General features: G+C 45.4%; 1 protein-coding gene across 1 annotated transcript in view; it reads right to left on the bottom strand.

The window, feature by feature from the left end:
- TARS2 (threonyl-tRNA synthetase 2, mitochondrial) overlaps window positions 1-17,597 on the bottom strand; it is a 180,001-nt gene that overhangs the window by 100,810 nt on the left and 61,594 nt on the right. The window contains exons 6-7 of the mRNA XM_078671425.1: window positions 12,298-12,415; window positions 9,185-9,249 (exon numbers count right to left, since the gene is read on the bottom strand). Of these exons, the coding sequence (XP_078527551.1) occupies window positions 9,185-9,249; window positions 12,298-12,415 (183 nt within the window). The remainder of the gene's footprint in view (window positions 1-9,184; window positions 9,250-12,297; window positions 12,416-17,597) is intronic.

Below are 17,597 nucleotides of genomic sequence, written 5' to 3'. Positions count from 1 at the left end.
ACCAACGAGGTAGACGTGGCCCGTCCACTTCTCATATTCCTGGTTTTGGCGTTGGTGGTGGCAAAACGGGACATCGCAAAACATTGGGGAGCACCGGAGCCCCCTGACATGGAGGAATGGAGAAGGGGGCTTGATATGTACATGGCAGCTGAACGGGTGACATATAAGGCCAGGGGATGCCCCAAGAAATTCCGTAGAGTGTGGTCTAAATGGAGACGATACAGAGGATTAGATGGAGGGTTGTGATTGTCCACCTACTGGAAGAGAGGGGGTGATGGGTTGAGTTTGAGGGAACAGGGACATTGCACAGATGCAACATACACAGCCCCTTTGGGGATAGTTGTCCACTGCATAGGAAGTGTGCCACAGATCTAGAAAAAGAAATACTGGCTTGGGTGGGGGAGGGAGGTGGGTGGGAAGGTGTGATTGCTGCGGGAGCTACTTCTACATGTAGTTTGATGGATGCAAGTATTTAGTTGTTTCACTGTTCAACGGGGGGGAGGGGGGGAGTTTTTTTTTTTGTTAGTAACAGGGGATTCATAGGACAATATATAAAAAACTGCAGAGGTTATTATTGGCCCTCGAAATGCACTGAATATACACTGGTGTACGTCGAAGCGCTTGGTTAAACATTGCCGCCCAACCTCCGGGGTGTGGGCTGAATGGCTGTGTATATACCCGAGGAGACCGAGGGGTTTTATTCGGGCCAAATTGAAAGTGCTTGAATATTGTGTAAACTGATAAATTTGAATCTGCAATAAAAATAAATTAGTAAAAAAAAAAAAAAAGATTGGATTGCAGTAACGCCCATTTTTTGGCTGCCCCCGAAACTACAATTAATATTCTTCAACGAGTCCAGAACTCGGCAGCGAGACTGCTTACTGGCACTTCCCGCAGATCGTCAGCCAGACCTGCACTCAAAGCCCTTCACTGGCTACCAATACGTGAAAGGATTAAATTCAAGTCCTTATGCATTGCTCACGAGTCCCTACAGGGGAAGGGACCCCCTATTTTAGGGAATCTTGTCCGCCCATACAAGGCCACTAGATCGCTTCGTTCCGATCATGGCATTCTGGCTATCGTTCAGAGAGTCAGGCGGACTCGAACTGGGGGACGCCGTTTCTCAGTGAATGCAGCGACCCTGTGGAATGCCCTTCCGTCCAGGATCCGGATGGAGCCGAGCTTTTCGAAGTTCCGAAAGCTTCTCAAAACCTTTCTGTTCCCCAGGACTCCTAGACGCTGGTACTTTCCTCGGTATTCCTTGTTCTATAGCGCTGGGACGCTCTCGGGCAGCCATGCACTTTACAAATCCATTTTCATTTCATTTCCCTGGACTAGGTAACGTGGGTACTAGGGTATCCATGGGTGGGGTGGCTCTCCAAGCTTCTCTCTTCCACAGGGTTTCATCAGGGTCCACTGCGAAGGGTCCTTAATCTTTAAAAATCCAACTGTGACTTACACTTAGAGTTGTACAGAAGAACGCTGCCGTGTTCCTGTACTGCACACACTCTCCGTGGGGTACCTATCCACTCACCATGGGTGGTTCCTTGGGTCCCCAGCACTTCTACCTCCTCTCAACCTGGTCTTGACCCGAGCCGTGGTTCTTAAACAACTTTCTTAGTATATGGTTTACCCCCACCCTGGGGTCCACCATGTATTCTGTGCTGTTTAATGTGTTTATTCGCAAAGTATTGTGTGCATTTTGTTTAGCTGCGGGTAAGAGATACCTAAACGTGTTGGAGAGTATTACATAATCAACACATAATTTTATAAATACCTTGTGTGGTTCTTTTTCACTTAATCTACACTATAAGATTGCATTCTGGAAAAAGAAGCAGCTTTACACTCCTTCTGGACTAAGCGTGAAGGCTGCTCTCCACAGCTACCACTTGGAGAGCTTCTAAGGTTGTCTAAGACCTCTTAAATCACCATAAGGATTGCCTGGAGTGGTGCAAGGTGCTCACTTACATAAGTGGACATCATATACCAGGCAGTTTCTCACAGGGGGAGGGCTTGTGCTGGGAAGGGGGGGTGGCAACGCGCTTAGGGGTGGGGGAGGCACGCGCAGGGGTGGGGGAGGCACGCGCAGGGGTGGGGGAGGCACGCGCAGGGGTGGGGGATAGGGGGAGGCACGGGCATGCGCAGGGATAGGGGGAGGCACGGGCATGCGCAGGGATAGGGGGAGGCACGGGCATGCGCAGGGATAGGGGGAGGCACGGGCATGCGCAGGGATAGGGGGAGGCACGGGCATGCGCAGGGATAGGGGGAGGCACGGGCATGCACAGGGATAGGGGGAGGCACGGGCATGCGCAGGGATAGGGGGAGGCACGGGCATGCGCAGGGATAGGGGGAGGCACGGGCATGCGCAGGGATAGGGGGAGGCACGGGCATGAGCAGGGATAGGGGGAGGCACGGGCATGAGCAGGGATGGGGGGAGGCAGGGGCACAGACAGGGTTTTAACATTTTATTTCACAGTCATTCTAGTCCTAAAAAGACATCCAGTGTACTGACATTACAATATACACTTCCCTCTGCAAAAATTCAACATGTACTTCCTTCCATTGGTAACAAGCATTGGAAATGCAATAGGTCTCGCAGCATTAGAGTTAGTGCTTTTAGAATTGTTTATGGGTTTTTTTTGTAAATCTTTAGCATTTTTGTTTCCTGTAGCCAATGCTAAAGAATTACAAATAAAAAAAGCCATAAACAATTCTAAAAGCTCTAACTCAAATGCTCCGAGACCTATTGCACTGTGTGAGGGTGAGGGGTTGAGGGTGAGTGAGGGTGAGGGTGAGGGTGGGTGAGGGTGAGTGAGGGGTTGAGGGTGAGTGAGGGGTTGAGGGTGAGTGAGGGGTTGAGGGTGAGTGAGGGGTTGAGGGTGAGTGGGGTTGAGGGTGAGTGAGGGTGAGGGTGAGTGAGTGTGAGTTAGGGTGAGGGGTTGAGGGTGGGTGAGGGTGAGGGGTTGAGGGTGAGTGAGGATGAGTGAGGGTGAGTGAGGGGTTGAGGGTGAGTGAGGGTGAGTGAGGGTGAGTGAGGGTGAGTGAGGGTGAGTGAGGGTGAGTGAGGGTGAGTGAGGGTGAGTGAGGGTGAGTGAGGGTGAGTGAGGGTGGGTGAGGGTGGGTGAGGGTGGGTGAGTGAGGGGTTGAGGGTGAGGGGTTGAGGGTGAGGGGTTGAGGGTGAGTGAGGGTGAGGGGTTGAGGGTGAGTGAGGGTGAGGGGTTGAGGGTGAGTGAGTGAGGGTGAGGGGTTGAGGGTGAGTGAGGGGTTGAGGGTGAGGGGGTGAGGGGTTGAGGGTGAGGGGTTGAGGGTGAGGGCGAGTGAGGGTGAGGGGGTGAGGGGGTGAGGGGTTGAGGGTGAGTGAGTGAGGGTGAGTGAGGGTGAGGGTGGTGGCCCGATGGGAGAGAGCAGCCAGGATGGGAGAGAGTGTGAGAGAAATGGCAGGATGAGAGAGAGATGGCAGGATGGGAGAGAGAGATGTCAGGAAGGGAGAGAGATGTCAGGAAGGGAGAGAGATGTCAGGAAGGGAGAGAGATGGCAGGATGGGAGAGAGAGATGGCCGGATGGGAGAGAGTGTGAGAGAAATGTCAGGATGTGAGAGAGATGGCAGGATAGGAGGATAGGCGAGAGGGCGTCAGGCAGACAGAGAGAGAGAGTGGGAGGAGCAGTGACTCTGTTACAGACAGATCGAGGGAAGTAGGGAGAGAGGTGAGGGGAGGGAGAAACGGCGGCCGCGATTACTGACACTTCAGGAGAGAGGGCGCGTGAGGAGAGCTGAGAGTGACAATGTCAACAAAGGACGGGAGGGCATGAAGAAAGGAGACCCCCTTGCAGAGGTGACGGGCAGAGAAGAAGAGACAGCGACTGGTGAAGGGTCATAGACAGAGGGCAATGGGAGAGAAAGGCGACATTGGCAGGGAGAGAGAGCAGTGATGGAAACACAGTTCATTAGACAGGAAGCGTAAAGGGTGTGAGGCTGGAGGGGGTACCAGGTGCGGCCCCCGCTCGGGGAAACGAGGTGGAAACAGAGAGAAGCGCTCCACAGCCAGAGGCAAAAGACGGGGTCCGGGCACAGGCGAGGAACGAGGGCACATTGGGTACAGGCAGCATTCATAACAGGGCGCGCTGGTGAGCGCCAAGCCTTCCTGCCCCCCAGGCCTGGAGAACAGACAGCAAGGCCCAGCTGCAGCCGCCCTGGCCTCCCGCCAGCCCCAGGAGATCAGCCGCCTGCAGGAGGAGTGATTCACCGCAGCGGCACAACGGAGCCTGTGTGCAGCGGCAGCGGCGGGCCGAGGGCCTGCTTGTTTTGGAACAGACGTATTGCATTGAAAAAATAAAGTTTACGAGGGCTTGAACCGGAGCTCAGCGACCGCTGCTCTATTTTAAGAAGCGTCTCGCGCTGTCACATAGACGCAGGCAGCGCGAGGCGCGTCTTTGCTCGCTGAAATGGTTTGTGAGATGTTTGTCACGAGCAAATGTAGCGCCTTGAAATAATAACGGGACACTGCGCAGAAATATTGTGTAAATCCGTGTGCATAAAAAAGGTGGCGTTCTGAATTGAAAATGTACATACTGGCTGGTTTGTCACTCCTTGATTCTGGTGGTGAAAACCCTAACAAGACGAAGAGAGCGAGAGTGAGCTGGCCCTGGAAACGCCTCCCCTCCCTGCTGTTTGTTTCAACAGAAAGAGGAGAGGAAGCAGCGCTGCTTGCCAGCACAGCCGCCCATAGGCAACAAGACGGAGGGAAGAGAGGGGAGGGGGGAGGAGAAATGCGACACGGCGGGAAGGGGAGGGGGCGGAGCGGGTAAAATAAACAAGACGGAGGGAAGAGAGGGGAGGGGGGAGGAGAAATGCGAGGGGGCGGAGCGGGTAAAATAAACAAGACGGAGGGAAGAGAGGGGAGGGGGGAGGAGAAATGCGACACGGCGGGAAGGGGAGGGGGCGGAGCGGGTAAACAAAGACGGACGTGCACGCGCTTTTAAGCTCAATGCGCATGGAGCTTAAAAGTCACGGGCACTGCAAGGAATCGCCACGATTCCTTGCAGTGTGGATAAAGAGTGGATAAGTCCCAATACTCTCGCCTTGCTCGATGCGCATGCGCATCGACAGGCGAGACCTAAAAAGAATGTCTGGGAAAGAGCAGTCAGTGTGACCCACCAAACTGAAAAGGGTCTTGGTTGCACAGCTAGACGACAAGTCTCGAATTCTATGCTTATGAGGTATGCTACTTGTTGTTTTTCAAGCACCATTGTCTAGTGGCACTTCGACAAATCATACTCTGACTTTTTTTAAGAGATAAAATCACAATCCAACAAATACACTAATTGGAAGGTTTTATTAGTCGGATATCGCTCTGCTCAAGGAGAGAGGATATACTTTTTTACATCAATGGAATTTTTTCTCCTCAATTGCTATTTGATGGTGAATGTAAAGCAATCAATTTTTGGTAAGAAAAGTCAGTCAACAACATTGTAAAGTGCAACAGAGGTCTCTTCATGGGACACAAAGAGAGAGACAGTTTGTTTGTCATAACAAGGTGGCATGGGGCAGCTGTGCACTACAGAAGTACAAAATGAGCCCCAGATGGTAGCAGTGTCATCATCAGGAATTTCGGGGCAAAACAGCTTTTGGGGCTTCCTGTGCAGAATAACTTTGAATTTTAATACCCATTTCTTGCTAATTCAAGCCTGTATGATGCCAAGCAATACTAAAAAAAAATTGTTAAAACTTTAACAGGATCACACAAAAAAAAGTTTTAATATATCTTGCCATAAGATGACACGAGTTAGAGGGACTGAAGTAGAGGTAGGCAAAGTGAGGTTTGGATAGAAAAACAATAGAGAGGTCAAATAGAAAGTTCACTTTCTAAGGGGGTACCTTGGAAGTTGGGGGCCCTGGGCAATTGCCCACTTTGCCCATGTCTTTAAACGTTTTTGGATGGTAGGTGCCAGCCTTAGAACAGAGCGTTTACTAGCGATGGTTCTGCTGGGGTGAATCCTTATGGAACAACTGCGCCCTCTGGTGGATATTTACTGAATCAACCCAACAGCCTAAACACATTTCCACAGGAACATTCAGAAACAACAAATGTTCTATGAGGAGTTTGTCAGTGGGAGAGGAGCTGGTGGGTTTAGCTGACAGGGGGCCTTTATTTTGATCAGGGGAGTTCAGCAGGTCACAAGCAGATCAGATCTGACCACTGTCAACTAAAAAATGTGTGAAGGAGAGGCTGACACTCTCAGTCCGTTTTATCGAACACATGGTGTCTCAATTCTATGGAGGAGACACTTCTTACCTACGACTTGACACTGTAACTTAATTATTTGGCTCTGTTGATTCCTCTACTCCCTGAAAAGGTTTCCTGTCTTTCTGTGCTGCCACTTAAGTCCCGCTGCCAAGGGTGTCATGAGTTCTTCTGAGTTTTGAATAATATTGTTCTTAATCTTAGCTGAAAGAGGTTAACAGTCTCTTATATTGAAGCTGCACCACCTTCCAGATATACACAGTCCGATCATTTCATATTGAGCCCATATCGAAGAGATGAATGTGATTGTTTCTTAAGTGCTTTTATTTTTCTTTATATTTAAGCCACAGCCGACGCGTTTCTTTCTGCGAGCAGAACTTCTTCAGGGCTGTAAAGTTAAAACATACATAAAACACGTACAAAACTACATATAAAAATGCATATAAACTACAACACTAAATATTAAAAGCTACATTCAATATGACAATTCATGTAACATAGTTCAATACATGCAAATTGACACTTACAGAACCACATTTTTTTACGAACAGTTGCAAAGTCCTCCGCTGCTGTCAATGAGCGTGGATCTTATTTTGAGCGCAAGAACCCTTAACATTGTAATGAATGACCGAGATTTTAACTACTGGGCACGAAACGCACTTCAGCAAACTTCATCCGCTCTCATTCCGATCCCAGACAATGATCGTAAAATCGCCAGGTCATCTGAGGAAGTTGTTAAGGTGAGAGATCGGGATAACATCGAATAGTTGTCCTTCCTGAAATCTTAAACGGGGTCGGCAAAAAACAGAAAGACTCGAATATTTCATTTGCCCGTGATGGTGCAGGCCCCATTTAAACAATGAAAACAAAATTAGGTTCCAACCTGCACTTCAGGTTAAGAAATGTTATCACCGATTTGGGTCTTCCGTACCTGTGTTCACATCGTAGGTAATCGACAGTTGAGCATACCATATTTCGATGGTTGCACTGTGTGTGCACATTAAGCACTCCACTAATCACTCACTCACCACACGTTATTTTATGTAACAGCGGCACGTTTTTTTAAAGAGTCACATGTGGCTTCTGGCGTCACTTCCACTCCCGGATTGGCAAGTGGATCATTTTATCCACTTGAGCACAATAGGACACATCCATAGCTCTTTACGTCAGTTTGGCATGTATCACATCACCTCTGTAGCACGTCCCGTCGCATTTACATTTTGGCACAGTGAATGCTAACACAGATACTTGCAGTTCGACAGTGTATTATTTTTCATACATTTTCTTTTCTCTTTCTTTACTGTTTCGGTAGGAGGCCACAGTTCACAGATTATTGAAGATTCACTTGCCCCTTATAAAGGGTGTCACAACCCGAAATGTATTGGGTCTGCTATAATTAATTCACAAAAAATGTTTTGAGGACAAATGTCTCGTATATCTGAATGCATTTAAGACTTGTATCTTTGTACACTTCATGGAATGAAGATTTTCTGTTTGCTTATAAAATTCTTTTGAAACAAAAAAGATCATCAATGAAATGATTCTTTAAACTCACGTGTACATTCTGATTAATGATGGATGTAATGATTTAACATATGTTTGCAATTTAAATGGAAACCTTAGGGACAATTCGCAGTGCGCTGTGCGTAGGAACAGCGTTTGGATTGATGCACGGTGTTCTCAGCTGCGAAGGGCTATTACAGTCCTCCCAATACTGTCACTACTGTGGTATTACACAGAGTCAGCCACCTATAGAGCTGCCTCCAGGTCATGTTGCTGTCCATTTGTAGCCCTGGACCTCTTGGTTTGTACTGTGTGCTCCTGGGACCATGTCTGGTTACTTTCATGTTTAGGCTTTCCAACCTGCATTTATTTTCCTTCCTGTTTTTTTTTTTTTGTTTCCGAACCTTTTTCTTTGTGTGCAAGTTGTCGAGTGTGTGTCTGCCTGCGAGGCTTTCTGCGTTTGTTTTGCGTGTTTTTTCACAGCTGTGTGCGAGTTTAAAGCCAGTTGTATTTGAAACATCTAGCAGGGCAGACATGGTTTCAGTTACTTGATGGGGTGTACTGTCAAACGTGTTTTACCACTCACACAATTCCGCGTTCCTGAACGGATTTTTGTATAACTCATATTCAGCAAGGCAGCAGGTGGACTTTAAGCATGGTTGAAAGGGTTGGCAGTGTGTGCACCCGCCCTTTTTGTGCCGTAAATCACTGGGGCATGTGTCAATGTGTGCATGATTATATTCTTGTTTCAGGTACAAACCTAACCTTGCCTACACCCAGTTTTGCCAGTCACTGTCTTTGTTAGAACAGGTTCACAATTGCTTTATGAACCTTCCTGATTTCTCAAATTTGCTTGAAAATGCACCAACCGCCCCTTAGGTGGTTCGGGCTCGCTCGCATTACCGTGTCACAAGATGAATATTGTCGAAAAGGTGTGTCACCAACATTAAAAATTTGGAAAGCTGTGGCTTACAAGAAGCCTCGCAGAGCAGCGCATGCGCGCTGGCTCAGGCTCAACCTAAAAATGAACCATGAATACAGCCATCAGAGCTGGGCACACGTGTTGGTTTTGATTGCAATACGAGATGGTCAGTGGTAGGCAGTCCAACACTAAAACTATACATTAAAACGGTTCCACCAGCACTGGCGCTTAATGTGCTTTTAAAACTGACAAGCCCAACGCTGAAATTTGACACCAGCTGACCAAGGTTGTCCACGACTCTCACAGTTAAGACTAGCTGCTGACAAGAAACAGATTTTTCTTACTAGTAACCAGAACTCATCCTAATCCTTGATGTGGTAGAACACTGCTATGACCGTAGGAGAGCATTCTGGGTACGAAAATACCAGGGAATGACCACATTCACCCAAACACACTTTATACACCAGCATCTGCTAACAGGACTTCGGTTTTGGTGATCAGCGTCCATGTACTGTACCTGTAGACTGTGGTGCTGGCCGTCTTCACTTTCTCGTCAATAATTCGTATTTTAAACTTGTTGTACTGAAAATAAGAGAAAAAGCAAATGTCACATGGGGAGGCGACACTGAACCTTCCGTGAGCGGTGCCAGCAGGTTCTCAATTTCAGAGCCTTTGTTAGCGTTAGAACTTAGACCAAATACTCGACATCATCGATACTCTCAAACATTTTTCCAGGGGCCCAAAGGTGTGGTCTGTGATGTGAGCGAGGGCCGCATTGGTGCCAGCGGGGTGGAGGTCGGGCGATGGTGTTGAGAGGGATTAGCGGTAGGGTAGGTAAAAGGGCGAAGTGAAGGATATACATGTAGTGGCTGGATTAAACAAAGTGAAACCAGAAAACCTGAGATTAAACCCGGCTTTCCCTTTTTTCCAAACTGTGTGATCGTAGGCAGTTGTTTCATTTCACATTGCCTCCTTTTTCTTCATTATCACATGTAAGAGGACCTCGAAATACAGGATTTCAGGGTGTGCGCTGTGCAACACCTGCTCCTGTGTTTGATTCAATAAACTATAATGCTGTTCTTGTATAATAGGAGGCCAGGCCAACCAAAAAGTGCACATAACGTGCCTCTTAAGTTCACTATTGCCGTTGTTGTCTGGGTAGGGCTGAAGATTTATGTTTTTTTAATTCATGTTTGAAAACTATCACTTTTGAATTATTACTGCTCAATGCACTTATTTAATTATACTAAGGTGAAAAGGTTCAGCATGTTAAATAAATACACTTTTTGAATTTTACACTTTGGCTGCAAGATGTTTTTAAAAGTGAAGGTGTTTATAAAGTTAAGCACAGGACTCCCAAGTTGCTGCATTTCTTTGACACCTCTTAAGCTTGAAACGAATCATCGCCTGTCTATTTAATATCTTTTTTATTGTTTGTGCTCAGTGGAGTAAACAGCAGCCCAGTGCTCCTGTTAATCAGGGGGCCGCCTGTAAAGGTATGGGGCGCATGCGGCCCCCGGGCCGTAATATGAGTATCCATGCTCTACATAAAAAAGAAAGGAATCACCGTTGCCCATCCAAAAGTTCTGGTGGACAGAGACTTACTGAAATGGCTACCTGTTTCTTGGTACTGTTTCTCTCTTTCAGTGATAAGCATCTAGTAACCCTATATGTGGAACCAATTGCTATACCATGTTTGTATTCATTCATTCATTCATCCATTCATTTCAATCTGGAATCATCTTTCCTACGCAGCTCAGGCGCATTCTGGCTCTTGACATTTTCTGACTACGGAGAAAGCAAAACAAAGGTTCTTTTTGTGATTTTTATTTTTGTACTATAAGTTATAATACATATTGCTGCACACATTTCCCCTGGGTGGGGAAGGCTTTGTATACTGTATAGTTATCATGCGCCCAGCAATGAAACTACTGAGTGGAGCATACGGGCACCCAAGTAGACAGCTGTGATATATCACGTTAAGAATTATCCGACCACTGAGCGTGGAACGAAAGTAGAGGGGTGACATGCACACCATTCAATGACAGTCACCTCCCCACTGACAGCGGACCACGTGGGAGAATAAAGTTCAGAAAACAGGGGATTTAATACGACACAAGGCTAAGTTATTGGCCCTATGTAATGCATTGTACCAATGCACTGATCTAAAAAACAAAAAAGAATTAGCCAACCACTGATACATTATAGACTGTAAGAGCTACATGTAATGCAATATCTGTGCAGTGTTGCAATAAAAATTAGTTTAAAAAAATGAGAAAGCAAATCAATGATCTAAGTGCACTTGTTTCTACTCTCTTTCAAATCTTTAAGTCTAAATTGCCTTTTTACAAAATAGCATCCTGACTGTAGTAATCGGGACACCAACATGAATGCAGATAACCACCAATTTCTCTTTTTTTAATAGACACACAGAAAAACTGGTGTTCAAATGAAACACAAGTGGGGCACAAAGGTGTTTCTCTTTCTAGATGTAATCACAAGAAGGGCTGTGCTGTTCCTAAAGACTATAAGGAATGTACAAGACTACAATGACTTTATTCTGGAGGTCCCCTACTTTACTGTGTTGGGCTGCTTCTACCTAATTGGCTAAATGTGCAGGCAACAACAGATTTCCCGTGGGTACAACAGCGGGTAATCCAATATCTGGTTGGTAATCCCGTGTAGTAGCGTCTAGCACCTACCCCTCGCCGCCGGAAGCAGCCCAACACAGGTATCATGCAGGAAACACTAATTTTTCTGTGTACATATTAAACTGCAATGTATTCTGAATAAGATACCAATCACCTTGACGTAGACAGTTGACTAGAACACTTAGTTTCAATTGTAGGTCCTGAAGAATCGCGAGCTACTGCAAGATAGCGAGAAACATGTCGACCAACTACAGCACACACTAATTTGTGACTCGTAACTTGGTAGCATAATATCTCAGCGAGTACATACATATTTAGCTTGATTTTAATTAAAGTAGGGGACCTCCAGAATAAAGTCATTCCCGGTACTCCTAGCTTTATTTTAACCACTTACACACGTCTACGCATTTCTGGCCCCCCACCCGTACCTCATCTATACGGCTGTTGGATAAAAGATCTCCGCCAAAGAGCCCCTCTTTGAGGTGTTGCCTGTTGGGTATTGCACCGCCGACCCAACGAGGAGCAAGCCCAGATGATGAAGCATGACACCTGAAAGGGTCTGTGAGGGCATTACATCCAACAAAATGGATTCGCAATCGTAGGACTCTATGAGACCCTACAACATCCCACACTTTTGTAGTCTTGTACATTCCTTATAGTCTTTAGGAACAGCACAGCCCTTCTTGTGATTACTCTTCAGCTGAGGGCACTAGCTGTGGCTGGACCTACCACTCCTCTTAGTAGATCTCTCCCTTTTGTTGTAAACTATTCTCTTTCTAGATGAGCATGGCCTATGCATTAAGTGCATCCCAGTTGAACAGATGGGGACAAAGATGAAACCATGCAGCTAGAGAGGGGCCGGGGATGATGTGTAATCCCGGGTATTATAGAACTCAGCATTGGGCTTGGCACGCTTGAGCATGTAACTTGTGCAAACAGCAGACAAAGCGTAGCTACAATCCCTTACTAATCAGGTCACCTGAAATAGTTCCTTCAGATCGTCCCGCGTCACAGAAATCCTCTCGAAGGGCAACTTCTCCTTCACCAGGGACCTGCACAGCACTTCCAGATCAGGGAGGTCAGTGCCCAGCACGGTGCTAGAAGGCATAGAGAAGGGTCGGTGAGTATCACTAAGCAAGTCATCAAATAAGCTTCAACTGAGCATGCAACATGTGTGTTCAGAACCTAACTGGCACTCATTCCTTTAAGGATTAATGAGACTCCACAAATATACTCTGCGGCCCAGCTCGGCGGAGGGCTTTCATCACAGTTTTCCTTGGATCTCAGGGACGTAAAACCTACTTTTCGGCACTGCCGTCAAATTCTTCCAATTTGTGATGTGTGCGTCTACTCAGGGTCATGGAGTGTAAGTGAATGTTATAGAGGTTTATAACGCATACAGCTACTCAAAGAGCGTCCCGGCGCGAGCCTAAAGTGGAAATAGCATGTGGGAGGAGAAAAATGGGTGAATGGGCCTGTTTCAGTAAGCCAGGGTTGTAGAAACAGTTAAACATTTTATAAAGAGTGACATACTAAGATGGCATTATGCTATGACGTGTTAGTTGGTGGTCTGTCAAACCAGACAGCTCAAAGTTCTTGTCCTTGTCATACAACATCTCCAGCGTAATGGCTCACTGTTATACGTGCCATAGAGAAGTCCTGTTCAGTTTCTTTGACAAAATCCTTAGCGCAAGCTCTTATCACAGTCATTCCCTGCATCTTCTCCTCTCTTATAGGATGGTGCTCACGATTACTGTAGTCAAGCCTGACCGTCACAACGGCGAGATCTCAGCAAACTCACAAACAGCAGATCCAAGAACTTGCACTGTCTTCAGCCTTCAGTAGGCGGATCTCTTCACCTGGACATGCAAGCTCCATATCAACCCTCAAACAACAGGCATTGCCATGTGTAAGTTCTCTCTCACCAAGATGGCGCTGTGCGATCGCGCACCAGGGAAAACTGCACCCAACTCTTCTTCTAAATATAGGCCAACTAAACTTCCAAAAATAAGTAGTTCTTCACCTATTGAGGTACAAATATGACACCAGCACTCACAAGACTTCAGCTGATCGAAGTTCCTCACTCTACTTGCAAGACCACGTTACATCATGGTCCGGAGAACACAAAAGAACTTGCATTCAAGTTCTCCTGCAGCTTGTAAGCCCCACATTCTTCATCTAAGGAAAATCCATCTAAGGAATCTTCACTGGAGCATCCATACTCTCAAATCCACGAAATGCCAACCTCTCAATTCCATGAAAGATTCGTCAGCACCACCCACATAACTAACGTATCTTCATCCTCTTCGTCTACCACTTGCACGTGCCCCCCAGGAGCTAACGGCGCAACACAAGTACAATACATCAATACCCAAAGGCATCTTCCTAATGCCACCACAACAATAGAAGAAAATAATTTGCCAGGATACTGCATCGACGTGTCCTTTTGCCATGCAAAGCAGAGCAAGAAGAATGATGAGCCAGAAGAGACACACCATGCCATAAAATGGATAAATGAGGAGTTTGGTGCCCTGCACATAAAATAAAAGTGTGGTGGAGGTTTCAGGATAGTTAAGTACAGTCTAAATTTTCCCTGGCTAAGTTATATCAACTCCATTTATACTGACTTATTCAAGATGCCAATTCAGTCTAACCCCCCCCATTAGTAACACCACTCACCAAACGGTCTATTAAAGACACCTTTATGACCTATAAAAGGAAAGTTCGGGTGAGACGTGAGGGAGGGAACCAACCGTTATATTCTACCTTTCACTTGCGCTGAAAGGAGGGCGGTCAAAGTTATCTAACTTATGTTTCAAATTTAGACTAGGGATTGACCATCATCTAGTTGCCTTCCCCTCCATGAAAACCTGTCCCCCAGATAAGACTCCCTGGCTTTGCGATGTAAAGCACTATGCACTTTATGCTATTCTGTGATTTCCATTCTAAGTTTAGGCACTATAATTTAAAACCTCTTCTGCTTGCACAAGACATTAGATTGCATATTGGTGCCCCGAAATATATGCTTGAGGTAAATGATGCACGGTTTGCCTTAATGCCGCACTTTTTATTATACAAGCAATCAATATACTCAAAAATATTTGTTTTTGATACTACAATGAATTTTATGGAAATTGGATGGAAGATGTTTTTTTTTTTTTAAATAATTTTTAAACATGTACTTTTGGCATGGTCATTTGTGAGTACAATGTGTAATTGGTGTTGCTTTTATTTATGATCATAATTATGTGCAATTGTTTTATTGTTGATTACTTGTATGGTTGTTTTTACATACCAAATAAAGTCTTGAATCAACATAGATGTATATCAAAATAAAAAGCATGTAGTCTAGATGAAAATGTGTGTGTCGTCAGAGCTCATAAACTGCTTTTTTTTTTAGGAAAACGGTTGAGATTCACAAAACAATTTAAAGTTGATAATTGAGTAATACAAATCAAAAGGTGTTGGGGAGATTTATTCCTCATATTTTAGTGTTATGGTCATTGCAACAATGACTGTCATGTACTACCCAGCTAAAGGCATTCCACATTGACACAATATTTACTTCACTGCTGGCAACAATGCTTGATGCACTGGAGTGATCACTGTGGTAATCTTGGCATACAGTGGCCACTAATGTAATCTGGTCCGATGTGATAACTATAAAATAACAGTATAATATAGGTAGTCAAGTCAAGTCAAAATATATGTTTATTATGACCTTAGTCTTTAAACAATACAGTGAGTAAAACGCCGAGTGGAGTATGCATCATAAAATCATACACTTATTATTTTTAAAACTTGTCCGTTAAAAATATCATACACACCATTATCAAAAATACAAAGGAATATACAAATTTTAAAACCTATACACATTCTTATCACTCCAAGAATTCATTCCGCTAGAATAAAAATACAGTACTACAAGTTATTCATTGGCCCTCAGCGCACTCTGGGCCTCCTTTAAAAATTTCCCGAGGGCTATTACAATATCCAAGTAGGGGATTTCAGATAGGAGGCTGGCCGCCTGAAACCTTGTTTTTACCTCATATTTTATAAATACTGGGCGCAGCCACATTTTTCTCTGTTCTAAGAGTACCGCACAGTCTAACAAAAAATGCATCAGATCACCCTTGGTTCCCAAGTTACACCTACAGTAACCTTCCTCATCTAACATTCTTATATTGAGGTCTCTGTTTGTTACCCATGGGTTGATACCAATTCGAAGCCTCAGGATCTCTTGCCTGAAGCCACGATTGGGTAATCTATCGAGGTATGGGAACCAGTTTTCCTGGGGCCACGCATTTAGCATATGCGCCACAGATTTTTTCTTAGTTAGGTAACCTATATCAGTTGATTTCGAGACCTCTTTCCCCCTTTGCTTCAGATCGCCTTTAGAGATAAGGATTTGATAAGAACTCAGATCCAAATCGATCTCAAGTGCATTGCAGATTCCCTTCAATTTTTCCCTACTGGACTTTGCCCATTTTAACTCGCTTTTCTGAATTTCTTTGCGACACCAATATGCTATTTTTTTACTTTCGGGGTCATCTAATCTCTTCCAGAATCTGATCACAGCCATCTGGGTTAATATCACCCAGGACTTTGTACCTATTTCAGTTCTGATGGCTTGTATCATTGCAGATTGAGGAAGAGATAGGAGCCTTTTTATGCAGTTTCCCTCCATCAGGTCCCAAGATCCCTTACCGCTCAAATAAAGGATCTCTGCGCCATATAAAACTTGCGGGGGGATCATTGCGTCAAAGGCTCTAAGCAATGGTCGGTGTGACTTCTCGCCATAGTCCCCATTGAACCTTTTTAGGCCACATATGGAGGAGAGCGCCTTTGCTTTTTGCGTTTCCAGGTGAGTATACCAGTTTAAAGACCTATCAAACCAGATACCCAAATATCGGTACTCATTTACTGACTCTAGTTTGAGGTCCCCTATGTACCAACTGAATCTGCTTGGCTTTTTCCCAAAGCATAGGGTTTTAGTTTTTTCCAGATTGATGGTTAAGAGTTTGTTGGCACAGTAAGTTTTGAAAGCATTTAGCTTCCTTTGGAGGCCTCTCTCAGTCTGGTCTACTATCACCAGGTCATCCGCGTACAATAGGCAGGGTATCTTGTTTCCGTCCATTTTGGGGCTGGCACTACCCTCCACCTCAAGGTGTGCCGGGAGATCTGACAAAAAAATCGAGAAAAGCTGGGGGGCCAGGACGCAGCCCTGTCTTAGCCCGTTGGCGATGGGTATTTTGGGAGTTAGGGAGCCCCCAGTATCTTTAATTACTTGCCCCCAATTTTCCCTATGGAGTTCCGTTATTATAGTAAGTAGATCTTTTGGGATGTTTAGCCTCTTTAATGCATCCCATAGGCTAGCTCGGTCCACAGAGTCAAAGGCTGCTTTGAAGTCGACGAAACAACAGCATAGCTTGCCATTTTGTTCCGTCGACTTCCTCGCCATCGCCCATAGGGCAAACCCGTGGTCTATTGTCGAGTGGCCCGGTCTAAAACCGCCCTGTTCTATGGGAATTATTTGGCACGCCTCAACCCATGTATTCAGTTGTTTTAGGACAATTTTAGAGAATACTTTTTCTCCAATGTCTAGGAGATTAATCAGTCGATAGTTTTTTGGCGCATCTTTGCTCCCCTTCTTATGGATCGGCCTGATTATGGCCCCCTTCCAAGTTGGAGGCATTACTCCTTCTTTTAGCACTACCTGGAACATCTTTGCAAGGAATCTTGCCCACCATTTAACCTCGGTCTTTAAAATTATTGCAGGTAAATTGTCTGGGCCTGCTGCCCGGGTTAGCTTAAGTTCTTTAATTGTGAGTTCGACTTGTTCTTCATTAAATTTAACTAGAAGATCTTCTGAGATTACTTGCCATGTTTTGGCCACCATCTCCTCTCTAGGTCCCCTCGCCCCGTACAATTCTCTTATATAGGAATCCCATGCTGCCTCACTCACCACACAGCTTAATTCGCCCTCTGTTGTTCCAGCTGCCGCCTTTACTAGCCGCCAGAATTGCCTTAGATTTTTATTCTCTATGGCATTTAAAAGTTCTAGCCAGCATTTTTCTTTGTGTGACCTTTTTGCATCAAGTACCATTTGCTTGAATTCTTTTTTCAGCTTAGCTAGGTAGTCATGTCTCTCTTGTGTAAACTTCTTTTTTTGTTTCCTTTGTTCAGCTCTTATCTCCCTTTTTTTATTTTGGCATGCCACAGAGAACCCATTACCACGGTTTAATTGTTTTGCCCTTATGGGCTTATCCCTTTTTAATT

This window comes from Lissotriton helveticus, chromosome 12 (genome assembly GCF_964261635.1).
Source record: "Lissotriton helveticus chromosome 12, aLisHel1.1, whole genome shotgun sequence".
In the NCBI taxonomy this organism is placed as follows: Eukaryota; Metazoa; Chordata; class Amphibia; order Caudata; family Salamandridae; genus Lissotriton; species Lissotriton helveticus.
Note: the sequence above shows the minus strand (reverse complement) of the source record. Positions and strands in the feature narration are given on the sequence as shown.